Source organism: Haliotis rufescens, unplaced genomic scaffold (assembly GCF_023055435.1).
Source record: "Haliotis rufescens isolate VD_foot unplaced genomic scaffold, xgHalRufe1.0.p SCAF_1, whole genome shotgun sequence".
NCBI lineage: Eukaryota > Metazoa > Mollusca > Gastropoda > Lepetellida > Haliotidae > Haliotis > Haliotis rufescens.
The window spans coordinates 46651177-46665946 of record NW_025963779.1 but is presented as its reverse complement, the minus strand read 5'-3'; the positions used below and the strand labels follow the sequence as shown (position 1 = coordinate 46665946).

Below are 14770 nucleotides of genomic sequence, written 5' to 3'. Positions count from 1 at the left end.
CTGTCAGAAAGTTCTTGCAACCTGGGATGTGTCGTAGAACTGGTTTAGCAGGGATTGAGAGTGGTGATGTTGTCCATGGATATGGTCAACTGGGCATAACAAAGAGTGCTCTGCTAGTGAGAGACGACCAGGACAAGTGCTTCTAGCTTGAGGTTGTTGCTGTGGCAATGGAGTTGATCTCCAGACCACAGTCCTGCAAGTGTCTCCATTTGAGCTCCCCAACACTGTTAGGATGTGTCGATGAACAGGTTGAGGGTTGGCTGTAGCACGTCCAAGGACACGCCGCCGAAGACATTCGATTCCACCATCCACTACCCGAATGGGTGTAGGACTATGGCAATCTCTGGATCTTGACGCCGAATGAAGGGTGCCAACACTGTTGAATAGGACAGAGTTGAAGGCGACCCTGGCAGTCAGGTCTTGACCTGATGTGAGGAAACCGAAGAGAATATGCCATTGGCAGAGAGCTCAAGCCTGATGAAGATCAGAATGGAGATGGGCAAGGATTTTCAACCACCTATCCCTGGGAACTTGAAGGAGGTCCTTGTTTGTGAGAAACATGCCGCCGATGAATTGCAGACAAAAGGACTGAGTAAGCTCCGACTTTGTCTGATTGAACATACCAAACCAACTGTGGCGAAGTAGAAACTCCAAGTCCCGATTGTTGCAGTAGTCAATGTAGGACAAGACGTTGACGTTTTTCAGGTGCAGTTAGGCAGCCACAGGCTTGGTGATCTGTGTGAAAAGGCATGGGGCCATAGAAATTCCAAATGGTAGGACTGCCCACTGGTAATGGGTACTAAGGAGGACGTTCCAGGTAACACTGATTGAAAATGGAAAGGTTGTGGATCATGCGCAGTTTGATGCAGCCCTTCTTGGGGACCAGAAACATGGGGGAATAAAATCACGGTGTCTGAACCTATGGCCTCCTTGCAAAGCAGGGTGTCTGCCGTCAGAGTGGATGTTAGAGGAGTATGTAGTACCAACGAGAACTGGTACCACTGACGGAGGACGTTTGTCATAAATGGGTCCTCTAGTATGGTCCAATTACTCCAAAACACGGTGTTTCAGTGAACGGAATGACTGGGGGTGGGACGTCCCAGTTGTCGAAGTCCAGCAGGCCAACGCTTGGACTTCGAATCGTCACCCTTGCTGGGGTGACACTCGTGTTGCAGCTGGTAGGAACAGGCCACCTTGGCCAGGAAAAGACGAGGAGTGCTGGGAAGCGACCTAAGTGAGGAGTGGCGATGTCTGTAATCGCCCTTGGAGGCCGCTGACTGTTGAGTGACCTTGAGGGCCGTTTCACAAAGCCGGGGACCCTAGCATGGGTAGCAGTGATAGCTCCATTAAAGAGAGAAGGCCCAGACCAAGTTTGAGGCAGTAAGGATCGCTTGAATTTGTAAATCCCATTCTGTGAAAGCCAAGTACCCAAAGCGTCTGGTAGCAGATGTTTGATCCTATTAGTATTTGTCGATAGCCCTGGAGGAGGAGGCTAGAGTAAAGAGTGGTTTCAACGAACGACGAAGTTACGACTCCCCAAAGACAAGGCGAGAGTCCAGCATATGAATGGTGGCAGACTTGGACAACCTGGTCATTCGATGCTGGTCGTTGTTTAATGTGTGTGCTCCATCAGCAAGGTTGAAGGAGTGGACAGGAAAATCATCACAACGAAAACGAGGGGCCTTGAACAACCGTGTGAGGGACAGCCTAGCAACAAGGTCGCAACAAGGTCGGTCATCATAGAGTGAAGTCGGGTTAGACCAGATTGTGGATTTTTGTCATCCTCGAAACCCGGGGAGGGAGTGACGGACGACAAACGATCAGCCGGCCAATCAGCTACTATGGAAGGACCCAGGTAGGTTTCAATCTCTGGAGAGGGAGGATCATAATAAGGTCGAAAAGATCTCTCTGATCCCTCTGGACGAAGCATAAGACAAATGAGGCCGATGAGAACCTGTAGTAGATGGAGGGGCTAAAGGCTTTCGGAGAGTCAGTAGTCGAATTCAGCTGAATCAACACCAAAGGGGCTGTAAGGGGAGTAGACGCAGGAGGCCCCGCCAGCGCTACTGCGGCTAGAGCCGTCAGGTAAACACCGACTACATCCACACTTGCATCCGGGCTTGATCAATGAAGGAAGGCGGAGACATGTGTGGGGGTGCTGATTGGAGGGGCCCCGAGGGCACCGTAGATGCTGAAGAAGGAGCCATGAAAGCCAAGTGCGCTGGAGGTGCCGTGACGTAGATGCCGAAGTAGATGGCAAAGGAGAAGGAAAAGCCGGTCCCAGAACGGCATCTTCGGATTGGTGAGACGATGTTGTTGATAAAGGTGACGTCAAGGGAGGCGTGGCAGACCGCTAAAGGGCATCAATCTTGATAAGGCAGGGAGTCTTTGAGGTACAAGCTATTTCGGGGTGTCAACGAACCCGTTGAGTGAGACGTTTCCTGGATACTCCTAAGTAGGAGTTGAAGGAGCACTGCAACAAAGGACTGCAATATACGCACTGTGCTGCGAAAGTACAGGGCGTCTTACGATCAAGGTAAAGGGGGTTGGGGTCCTGACCAGATTTGTTCCCAAGGCAGCGAGTGCAGCAGGGAATAAAGTCTGGAATTTAAGCAAAATCATAACGATGTGGCAAACACACAACGGGAAGCATAATGTAACTCAAATTAACTTCGTTTAAAAGTTTAAGTGAGATAAACATTAAGCAGAAAGGTAATGAAAAGCAAAGCTTTAAACACACAAACATGAGGTAAAACAAAATTAATGGATTACCGAAGCCAAATTCAGAATGCAAGACACGAATGTACGTTGCCACGTGGTGAACTCAAAATGGCGGGAAGGAACAACAATACGCCCGTAAATTACAGTGACTATAGCCACAAACGAGCTATGAAACCTTATAAAATTAGGAATGGGTACAAACAATCAACCAAAGAGAATCTAGTGAGCAAACGATGTAGAAACACGCAATGCAGCAAAACAATAAGCTTTATTTTCACAAGAGACACAACAGCATGTCTGTGGAGGTGACAAAGCAGTAATGTGCTTTGATGTGACGTCATTGCTTCCTGGTCACGTGCTGACTTTGCGAGGGTGCTGCCTCTACTGGCTGGACCAACTTTTCTTCAGCAGCTGGATCTCACACAGTTCATCTTTACAATAGCAGTAAATGCATGAAGGAGTAATGCAAGATAAGTTTAAACATTTGGTGTCCTACAATATGTTCCAAAATACCAAAATAATTATTATAATACTCAGGGTTTCTTTTGAGTTCCGGGATGTTACCTCTGACAAGTACAGTAAGCATTTAGTAGACATAAATGGATATTAAACTGATTACAAACTTCCCGTTTCTAAGTGTCATCATAACATTTTTGCATTTTTCAAAATTAAAATATGCGCTCATGAACAGACTGCTATAATGTAGCTGGAATATTGCTGAGTGTGGCATTAAACAACAAACATACAAAACTGCAGGAAACACTTAAAGCCCAACATCCGATCAGCCTAATCGGGGTGCATGCGCAGTAAATATTTTACGTATAAGGAAAATGGGCGGAGCTTACTATTTATAGTAACCCACGTGTCTCAATCTAAAATACATGCGGTAATCGGCAACAGGTGAACACCATTATGCACATCATCGTAGGTAACAAATTAACGTTGTTAATCTATTAAAATCATTTTAAAAAATTTACCTACCTTTACTCGAGGAAAATGGCAACATAGTCCTTCCAAATCTGATCCGTCATGTTGTAAGTTTTCCGTTTGAGGACTTTGGTCTCGGCCTGACGTCTTGGGTTTCTAGCATCCATGACATATCTTGATGATGTTGTTGGTCTATTTACGTGTTCATTCCAGTCTAATACTGCCATATTCGTCCAAAAACGATAAACATCGTCAGAAAAATTAATTCTTTTGTTATGATATTGTAGCAGTGAATTGTTGAAACTTTCAACAAAAAACGTGTCCATACAATGAACGTAGTCGTCGGTATGTTTATACACAACAGTATTTTTCAAAACTTGACACAGAAGTAGCTCAGCCTTTGGGTCACAAATCAGTGTTTTGGATGATTCATAGTGCGCGTCTAGTCTACATCTCGACGTTTCTGAACAGTTATTATGGATATCCTTGTAATGATTGACCACATTCATAATATTATCGTGGAGCTTGTTGGCATCTTGACCGCAGTTCCTAATGCACCAATAAAAATGAGTCTTGATACTTCCTGCTTTGTCCGATAACTCGCGATGCCACGTCACACCCTCTTTGTATTTTGGACCCAAACACACACATTTAACCTCCTTTGTAACATTTTTCGTAGCATGCCATGTGTCATTTGTTGACGTTGTATCAGGGCGCTCCTCCCTGATAAATTTATTTATGAACGAATTCCTGTCATGACAATGTAATTTCACATGTACTCCGACACCATTGTCAACACTATCAAGATATTCATAGTTACGCTGAGTTCCAATAAGTTCGTGTTTTTGTGTGCAGGCATTGTCTACTTTTGATACAGTTTCCGCCCTGATAACTTTGTGAGTGTTAGCTCCAATGCAAACAACATCAGTAAAACGGGAGTTTTTCCGTGTGGCATGGCGAGCGTCAGTGAGAATATTAATTCCATCCATATTCGGGTAGGTCACAATTTCTTCTAAAAGTGCATCCTCGCATGATTCACGACTTAAATCACAAACGACTTCTTTATAGTTTGAAAACATGTCAGATATGTAAGCTGAACCAAGTCTTCCAATGTCAGCTGCTTTCGCAAATCTGTCGTACTGATTGGGTAACATTCCAGACACAAGGTATCCATGACACATGCGAGAGTTTACCAAATATTTATTACCAAGATAGGGTGAACTGGGCCATATTATCACATGATCTTTTTCACATCTGAAAGTAACATAGGCAACATGTCCAATCATTTTCATGTCCAATTTCTGATCAGGAAACGAGCATGACAAACTGTGCGAATATAGTCGATCACAGAGGTTTTCAAGAGCATTTTCAGAGGCACAAAACATCTTTTGATTGCATTCATCCGTATTTTCACACTTGCAGAATGAAGAATCACACGTAAAAGATTCGTCAGTAATATTCCCATCGTTTGCATCATCTGTTAAAACGTTTGCACGGACTGGATCGATATTTTTCTCAATAAAATATGAGAAAGAATTATCGAGAAGTTGTTTGTTTGTCACAAGATTAGGGTTCCCTTCTCCAAGAAAAGTTTTGATTTTCTTCGCTTGTTCATAAATGAAATCAATCTCGTCTCTGTTTTCAGCTGAAAAGTTAATTTTTCCTTGTGGTGAAGTTTCCGAATTTCTTCGTTTCACAGCTTCTGGATTGTCTTTTGAATATTTTCTCTTAATCCCGTTACTATCGCTTAAAATTCTAGCAATACCTGCCATTTTTAACAATATCCGTCACTCTAGATCTACAGATCGGTTGCATAAAATCAGCAGACAACAAATAGAGAAAAGCGGGAAATTGGGCGTGGCTTATGTAACCCATAGGGGTGTGACAGGTGACTTTCGCTTTTGATAAGAGTTTAACTTTGAGACTTTTTCGAGAACCTAACTTGAGTTGCATATATTATTTCGTTTCCCACAATTTTTGTTTATATAATACAAAATTGGTCGTTTTGATTGTTTTGATTGATTGTTTTGATTGATTAACCCTCCAGACCAACACAACCCATCCAACCCGTCGTGTATTAGACTAGCCACCAACGCTTGGGTCACACGACATAAGAAACAGCTGACCAAAACAACGCGCTACCATTATTTTGAGGGTTGTACTTGTAGAGGGTGCTTTTCTTAAGTTGAAATTTTGATTTATGACGACTAGCCATGCCTAAATAGGCTTATTTGTAATGTGAAATGATACTTATTCACGGTAAATAATGAAACATTCCTTAAATCGCTACAAATTGTATATTCATCAAACTTTTTCATGATGTGTAATATATCTTTCATATAATGAGCGCTTCCAAATTCTATCGGTTTCTAATGGGTGTCACAACCAAGAAAATTTTGACAGGTCGCTTTCACGTTCGTTCACTGCTTATATATTTCAACGCTTTCATGATGTCATCCCAGTTCACTATTACACTAAATGTTGATGAAATGCAACAAGAAGCCATTCGAAGTTTATTTATTTACTCGGGATGGGATTACGATGCCGCAGTGCAGGACGTTTCGTCGTGTGATGCCAGTGTTCAGACGGGGGAAAGTGATGCAACGATTGACGAAGCCATGGAAGACAAGTTGAGTGATGCAAGTGTAGATGTCACCGGTGAAGTAGATTCGTCAGAGAAACCCCCTACTTTTATTATTGCTGAGGATGGAGTGAACGTTTTAGATTGTGATCTGAATGTCAGTATCGACGATCGTTTCCAGGAAATTCAGGAATGTGAATTTTGTTTTTGCCGCCCGTGTGTGACAACATTTCCACAAAGATGGCTTGGCTGAGGCTCCGCCCCTCACGACAGAAATAGTGGGGTTCGAAGGACTATTTACAAGAACTATTGGTCGATGTTGGATAGACGAAATGCATGGAGGAATCCAAGGTATCTTTCCAAGAAGACAAGACTGTTGAATCGTGACCATTTGGACGAAACTGTTGTTTGTGTGTGCCGGGAAATTATGGCCAATTGTGTTTTGAACCATGTTCGTGGATTATATCCAAACATTCCTAATCGGGATTGTATGGGACATAGGTGGTGGTAGTCCTCAAAACTCTTTCCAAGAACTGTTGGACGATGTTGGACAGAAGGAATGCTTTGAGGAATCATCGAGGGATCTTTTCAAGACTGTTGACTCGTGACTGTACGAAACTGTTGATGATAATTCGGACTAGTGTGCGCCGTGAAATTGTGCCTGATTGTGTTTTGAATCGTGGATTCAAATACATTGTATATTCTGAATATGGATTTTATGGAACATACGTGGTGATAAATATGCTAAATAGGTTGAAAGGTAAGACGTCTCCTGAAGTAAACATCGACTATTCATAACCTGCATATTTCTATAAACAAGCACTGTCTACATATTTCAAATTGATCATCTGATTTGTAGAAATCGAATCAAGAATTACTTCATATTGTGTATATGTGTAAACTGTTATATTAACATGTCCACCAAAGATGATAGATTTGTGTATAAATAAACTACATATTGTCGACATTATAACTTTTATTTATTTTGTATAAGTTAATTTGCATAGTCGCTTTTACAATGTTTTCGCCAAATGCGGTGCCGCCAGAGAAACCAGTGACGTTTTGCTGAGGTGCCGTTTTAGCCTGCACTCTTTACAATGACTAGACCTGTCGTGTTTGTCCTTTTGGCTCATAAATGTGAAAGAAATATAAGCAAACTGTAATGAGGTTTCAGTATCTAGCTCTAGATATATTTTATTTGGAATTCCTGTGTAAAAAGTTGTTCGGTCTGACTCACAGATTGTTTCATGCGGATGTGACATTTCAATGCAAGTCAAAATAGTTTCCATTCGGCAACTTCACAACATACCTGCACAAAACAGTCGTAAACTGTATGAGTATGTGTTCATTGTGGTACTGAACTTAACGTCTTTGTAATGCCATTTGGTAGTTTCTTGGCAGTTTCGTTGCAAGTAAACAAACACTTCGAGAAGTTGTGCCATGTGCAAGTTCGCCACGTGGTTTACTATAATTAGATTCGCTCGCGCAGTAGATGTCAGCTGACCAAAGGCTAACTCCTCCCACTTCTGTTGTGCAAAGTTGTTTCACAGACGACTGGATTTTTTACAACCAAACATCAGATCGAATGTAATATTTTTTTATATCGTGTGACTTTTGTTACATTGACTGGTGTAGGGCAAATCTGTCTGCCAAGATTTGGATGTGAATGTTGTCTCATTCTTTAGTTATTCAAGATTTTGGGTCACCGATTACTGGCTGACCGATCATCGCAACGTCTGTCAAACACTAAGATCTCGCAAAATACCGCGCTATTTATAGTCCGGTTGGGACTTTAATCAAAGGGGGTTGCCAATGGCCTAAACAAAATCTATGAAACAAAGAAGAAGGAGAATATGTTCTAGCGGTTTCTGAGCTGTACATTTCTTGCATTCATGAAAGCCTCCTAATGGATTTCCATTTTGTCGCTCAATCTAACTTTGATTTTTGTAGAACTGTGAAAAACATAACAGGGTCGATCATAAGAATAACAAACCAATGAGACACTAATTATATATTAGATGGTAACAGTTACTGGTCGGTATGGATGCTGTTTTGACTGGTCTGGGCGAGCCGATCATGATGATGTTTTTACAAATTGAGGCGTGGGCTATCCACCAGCCAAAATAGGCGGCGGTCTAAGACTGGAAGATGTTTCTATACCTGTGAGACTACAGTATGTATAATTTATAAACTTTGTGACTGTTATTCTCATCTAAATGTTGTACAATTTGTGACTTACCCTTTGATAAATCAACATTTTATGTGAAAGTTATATTAATATGTCCAGTATTTTTGGAGAAGAACTTCTATGGTCCTCGCCACTTATAGAATAGAATCCTGAAATACAGTCAAGTCCCGTTAATCCGACGTGGTTGGTTGCATATGATTATGTCGGATTAACGAATATGTCGGATAAATGAAATTAAGCAATATGAACGTTCGTGATCGAAAATCGGACAACTACACGATTTAACGGATCTTAATAGCACTGATTTAATCAGTTCCCATCATTAGTGTCGGATAAAGCCGATTGTCGGATTAACGAGTGTCGGATTAACGAGACTTGACTGTATTGTGATGAATAATTAACAAAGATAGCTGCATGTGTGCTAATACTTATAAAGTTAAAAGATAAGGAATATGACAAAAATTGCAAAAAGCAATTTGCAAGAAATATCCATTTTGCTAGCAATAAACATCATCACTGAGTTTTGATCACATGGTTTCAATCCGGGTAAGGGTCAACAGTCGGGTGCCAACTTGTTGCTGAGAAAACTTGCAAACAAGTCCAGATGTGAAGAATCACATATTGAGCAATGAACTTTCTCAATTTCACTTTTAATACTACATCTGCATGGTTTTTTTCATTCAGTTAGTGCTGGTAATGTACGTATGCCGCACAGTGGTTAAATTAGCATAAATATTGTCATCTGACTGCAGAGGCGTACCTGAATAGTAATCACATGATCAAAACTTGATGATGTACATGTATATCGCTGGCAAAATGGATATTTCTTGAAAAGTGCACTTGGCAATTTTTCCACGTACAGAAGCAGTTACTTACTGATGAAGGCTTCAATAGCATGTACCAGCTTCACATCAAACTGTGTGACCAATGTAAGCGACACACCATCTCGACCTGCCAAACAGAAAGGAGAATCCCAGTGAAACAGCCTCCACATCACCCACTCACATCTTACCTCATTCATATCCACCTTGTTCTCACAAATTATCATTGTTTTTGACACTACTAATATTGACATGTACTGAAAGGCAGAAGGAAGTATCCATGTGCCCTATTTGGCTGAAACTTAACTATAAAGTCCAAAATATGTTTTAATGTACAGGGAAGGATGGAAATGCATTTTGGCAACCTGTTTCGCATTGGTTTGACCTTTGACATCCATGCATAGTGCAGTTCGAGCAAACCACGAAACCCTTTAAAGTGATCTCCTGATCAAAATAGGTATACATTAAACCGAATCACCTCAAAAGGGCCTACTTGAGGAATTTCTTGAGTAAAGTGCGCACCAAAGTATAATGTGCACCCACCTCTAGCAGATTCAGTATTTTGGAAAAAGAAATTCGAACATTATGCGAACTTCACACTGTACCCCTTCAGAGAATTCTGGTAAACGAATGGGTGATAAGAAACTTGGTCAGTACAAATTTGAAATTTGAGATACAAAATCACCAGACATAAATTCTACCGTTTAAATTGTTTTTTTTTGTTCAGCTAGGCATTGTTTTACATCAAGGGATTAAGATTACTGGGAATGAGGCACTTTTTATTCCCCGTTAAGTAAACAACAAGTCAAAAATATCATGTCGGACATTTTAATTAGACTAAAGACAGAAACACAAACCTTCTTTGCCACACCGACCAAATCACCCCAAAATGAAATGTTTCTATATATTCAACGAAAGTGAATAATTGACCACTTTCTGTTATAAAGTGGATAATGGAAGTTCATTCTAATATAAGCAAAAGCAATCTCCTGACTGGAGCTCTGAGGACGTGTTCCTCCCACAACGAATAAAAATGACAACTAAAAAATGTTATTCTGTTCTATGTAGTGGTCTGTCACAACAGCATGACACGCACAAGATTTACCCCCCCAAAAGAACATGCGCAACGGGTGTGTTTGGGCAAGCACTTCCATATTAATCGAGTGTATTTGAACGGGGTATACCAAACCCAACAAAGAACAATTGTTTCCTTCTGTTCAATTACCTTGCATATTTTCTCGTAAACTAAGCCGGAAACAGCAATCAGCTGTACACACGTTTTTTTGGGATCTACCGGTGATTCGGTTAAAACCCAAAGATATAACTTTAAAGGATTTTAATGCAAGGATCGGAAAAAATTGTATCTGAAACTATTTTTTTTAAGAGGGATAATATATTCCAATATCATCTTATTTATAGTTGCAGCTTTAATTACGGGTAAATATATTTAAAATGATAATAACCCTAAGCGTAGCACTTCAGTGCAGGAGATTGCAATTGCCTGTTATTTTTGCCAGCTGTAACAGTTTGAACAGTCACCATCGAGGCTCCCGTGCACGTGATCACACGAACTACTTGTTGACATAGAATCGTACAACAAATATGACTTTTAACGAGTCAAAGTATGGCATTTATGATATATGTATCCATTCTCTGTCAACTAAAGTTTGTTTCATGGCGTCAATAGCGGTAATCTGACCATGGTTGCTGTTAATAACAGTGAGTTGTGCGATCTTCTGATGGGTTCACACTGCAGACCTGTCAACCCTCCCACATTTTGCGGGAGACTCCCGCAATTTGATGAAATCTCCCAGTCTCCCGCAAGATGGACTATTTCTCCCGCAAAACAGAATTCTTCATCATTTAAAAAAATCGCCTCATTGTCCCGTGAGTGAAAACAATGAACGGGAAGTTTGCGTCCTGATCTGTCCGGTAGGCTCCCGGATTAGCGACCCTTATCACAGCCACCCGCAGGGGGACCCAGATGGGCCTTTGTCCAGTAATCAAATGGTAATTAAATTCATATGGTGAACGATTGAATAATGTAAACTGTTAAGAAAACTCGGATAGTCCTAACAGGTGCCTGAAGGGTTGAACTTGAAATGAAAAATCAGCCAAGTATTCATCACTTCATGAAATGTACTGTTGTCTTCATGTTCTTAGCGTGTTTATTCTTCCACAATTTAAGAATGTAGATACATATGGCCGGTCCAGTTATACATGACTTTATTGGTTATCAGATTTGTCAGAAACTTTGTTAAAACATCAACATACCTCAAAGTTACGTCATTGAACTCTTGGAAATGAAAACAAAATATGTCCTGCAAGCGCCATCTTCAGAAACAACACTATGCGTGATTGGTTGATTCGGTAGTCGAAATAACAATGAGTTACACGATCAGGCTTCCTCACAGCTAGGATTTCAAAGTCAAAGTTTAAAGTGAAACTTATAAATTTCCTTTTGACTGACATCGTGACTTGTGTGCACAGAAAATATCAAAACAGAACTTTATCAAATTTTGCGAGAATGTATCATGTGATTATTTTACACGATTGGATTGGCTAATAGTTTGCTTACGTCCCCGATCTGCAATCTAATTTGCATACAACAGTACTAGTCAACCAATGAGATTAATACACGTCAAGGTCAGAAAGGTCAACAACGACAACGAGACTCATTTCATTCATAAATTGTAGTAAAACGTAATAGTACTTCCAAATATGGCATACATTTCTTGGAATGGAATAACGTGAACATTTCTAGGAAATTTAAGAAGCGAAGTAATGGGACTGTCAACAGACTACCGCAGACAGAAAAAAACCCAGTATATCTTATTGAAACTAAGGGCGATGATGTTGCGTCAGGATAAATGCATTTGATATTTCTTTGGCGAATTTTGTAACCAACATCGTGCCAAATACTCAGAAAACCTGCATCGTAACGAAGCCTGACAACTGGTCGGATTGAACACGCCGTCAACTGGTCAAGCTACCGATTGTGAAATTTCAATATCTGTTTGCGTTTATCTGAGATGATCTTTGAACGAAAGTTATATGGGTAGATTGTGCTGGGTTTAATTTTTGGAGGAGGAAAATGCAAACGGAAATTAAGCAAGCTGTACGTATAAGAAACTTATTTATTATTTATTGTTTCAAAATATTTGGTTTTCTTTGTAACATTATTAAAAATAAAAGTTGGAAATTATCTTATCTTCACTATCTTAAAAATCTCCCCCTTTTGAGGCAAATCTCCCCCATTTTGAAGTCAAATCTCCCACATTGTCATGATAAGGGGATGACAGGTCTGGTTCACACATGATTTTGCTGATATTAATTAAAACAATATCAAAAGGAATTTTGAATGAAATTAATGAAATAAGTTACAAACATAAGTCAGACATACAATGAATACTTTTTATAACCAGACAGTGTAATTACATAATTAATTTGTGTACTTCAGTACGGATTTGTTGACATGGTATTTCCAGTGTTACATGCTCACGGTAATGTCTTTGAAAAAACCCATCAAAACTCATTATGGTGTGTATAATGCGCACCCCTTCTATACAGCTGTTTCGTTTTTGAAAAAAGTGTGCACTATACTCTAGTAAATAGGGTAATTCGGAAGAATGTCAAAGACAAGGCAAATATGTGTTAACTTCCATAGAACTACTGTTATATCTCACTTGTGACATTTCTCACTTGTGACATCATTTCCAATTCTGATGACATCACTTCTGGTTCTGATGACATCACTTCCTATGGCCTTTACATCATTCCTGTAACGTCAAAACGTGATCCCTTCCATTAACACAATAATGAGTCCAGGGAGAACTACTGTGAAATGATTGAGTACTAATCCCAGGAAGTAAACCCTGTCTAGTTCTGGTTGAATGTCATGTAAGTAGAAGTTAGTGAACAAGTTGTGAGATTACCAACTGTTCCATCGCCACTGAACTCCCAGATGCTAGGCTGGAAGGTGGAGCTCTTATATCGTGCACTGTAAAGAATCCATATGCAGGTGTAGAAAGCTGAATGTTATTGTAGCTGTCTGTAATGTCGTCCTTCAACCAACATGTGCCAGTTGCTTTTGTGATATCTTTATCCGATGTTGTTTTGCAAGATATAAAAAGTTACTTCCTGTGTCTTCTGTTAGGTTCCATTGCTTCTTGATAGAATCTAAGTGCACAAATTGGGCATAGGAGACAATATGGATGGTCCACACTTCTGTGCAATGTGTGAATAGTATAAAGTCTGTGACCACGTGGACCTAGAGTCACTGGTTCTTTGCTACAAATTCTGGGAGAGACCTGATTATGATAGAATTACAATCTTCTGTGTGAGCCATACCTGAGGAATCCAATGCATGAAGACCTGATACTCTAGTGGCTGTGGCCATAGCTAGAACAAAAGCTGTTTTCCTGTACTTCTGAAACAGTGTAGCACTAAATAATGGTTCATAAAGTTCCTCCTAAAGAGCAGACAAGACTTGTGATAGATTCCATTTTGGGAAGAGATCTGTTGAGGATGATTTCCTATCATGTTGTAGAACTGAAGTTAACCCTCTCAATAACCCTCTATGGTACCGTGGACCAGTGAAGATTCCGGGGTAGAATAGGTCTTCAGCAACCCATACTTGCCGTAAAAGGCGACTATGCATGTCGCAAAAGGCGACTAACGGGATCGGGTGGTCAGGCTCGCTGACTTGGTTGATACATGTCATCGATCCCAATTGCGTGGATCGATGCTCATGATGTCAATCACTGGATTGTCTGGTCCAGACTCGATTATTTTACAGACCGCCATCATATAGCTGGAATATTGCTGAGTGCGGCGTAAAACAACAAACAACAAACAAACAAACTATGTTACCATGATGAAACATGTTGTCTTGGCAGAGATGAAGTAGGAAGTCCGCCACCATTGGAATAGTAATATTTTCATGTCCCAATCCTCCTCATCTTCTCCACTGACAGAACTTGTCCCATCAGTTCTTGAAGATGGCGGAAGAAGATGGTACCCAAGATTTTGCCACTGTTGCTGAGGCAGACCGGAAGCCTGCATTTGACCTGGGATAACATCTGGGCGTGAAGACTGTGCTGTACATTATGTCTGATCTTGGCTGAAGCAGAAAATCTCGTCCTTCTGGCAACTTGAGAGGTTATTCCTTGAGGATCAGAAATAACATCCCTGTCCAGTCCATGGATAAATCGTTACCGATACTTAAAGTGCTTGTGCATCCGGTACTGGGCCAGTACACTGGGAGCTTGTTGCTGAGAAAACTTGCAAACAAGTCCAGATGTGAAAAATCACATATTGAAAGTTAATTCTTATCAAGTTGTCTAGGTAAAAATGCAGATGGACAAGCTGGATGTTTGCAAACTTGATGATCGGAGCTGTGACCTGAGTAAAGGGCCAAGGAGTAATCGAAATCCTGAATCGTGGATAACATGAGCAGTTCTACACATTATGTGTAATGAAATATATACATATTGACTTGGTACATGCTTATGTTTTTCTTTCATAGTCTTT

General features: G+C 40.6%; 1 protein-coding gene across 2 annotated transcripts in view; it reads right to left on the bottom strand.

Moving 5' to 3' along the window:
• LOC124136466 (probable ATP-dependent RNA helicase DDX49) overlaps positions 1-14770 on the bottom strand; it is a 144718-nt gene that overhangs the window by 16870 nt on the left and 113078 nt on the right. For both annotated transcript variants that reach the window (XR_006861374.2, XM_046502387.2), the window contains exon 9: positions 9294-9368. Coding sequence is in view for 1 of the 2 variants with exons in the window: in XM_046502387.2 (XP_046358343.1) it covers positions 9294-9368 (75 nt within the window). In the remaining variant the exon portion in view is untranslated. The remainder of the gene's footprint in view (positions 1-9293; positions 9369-14770) is intronic.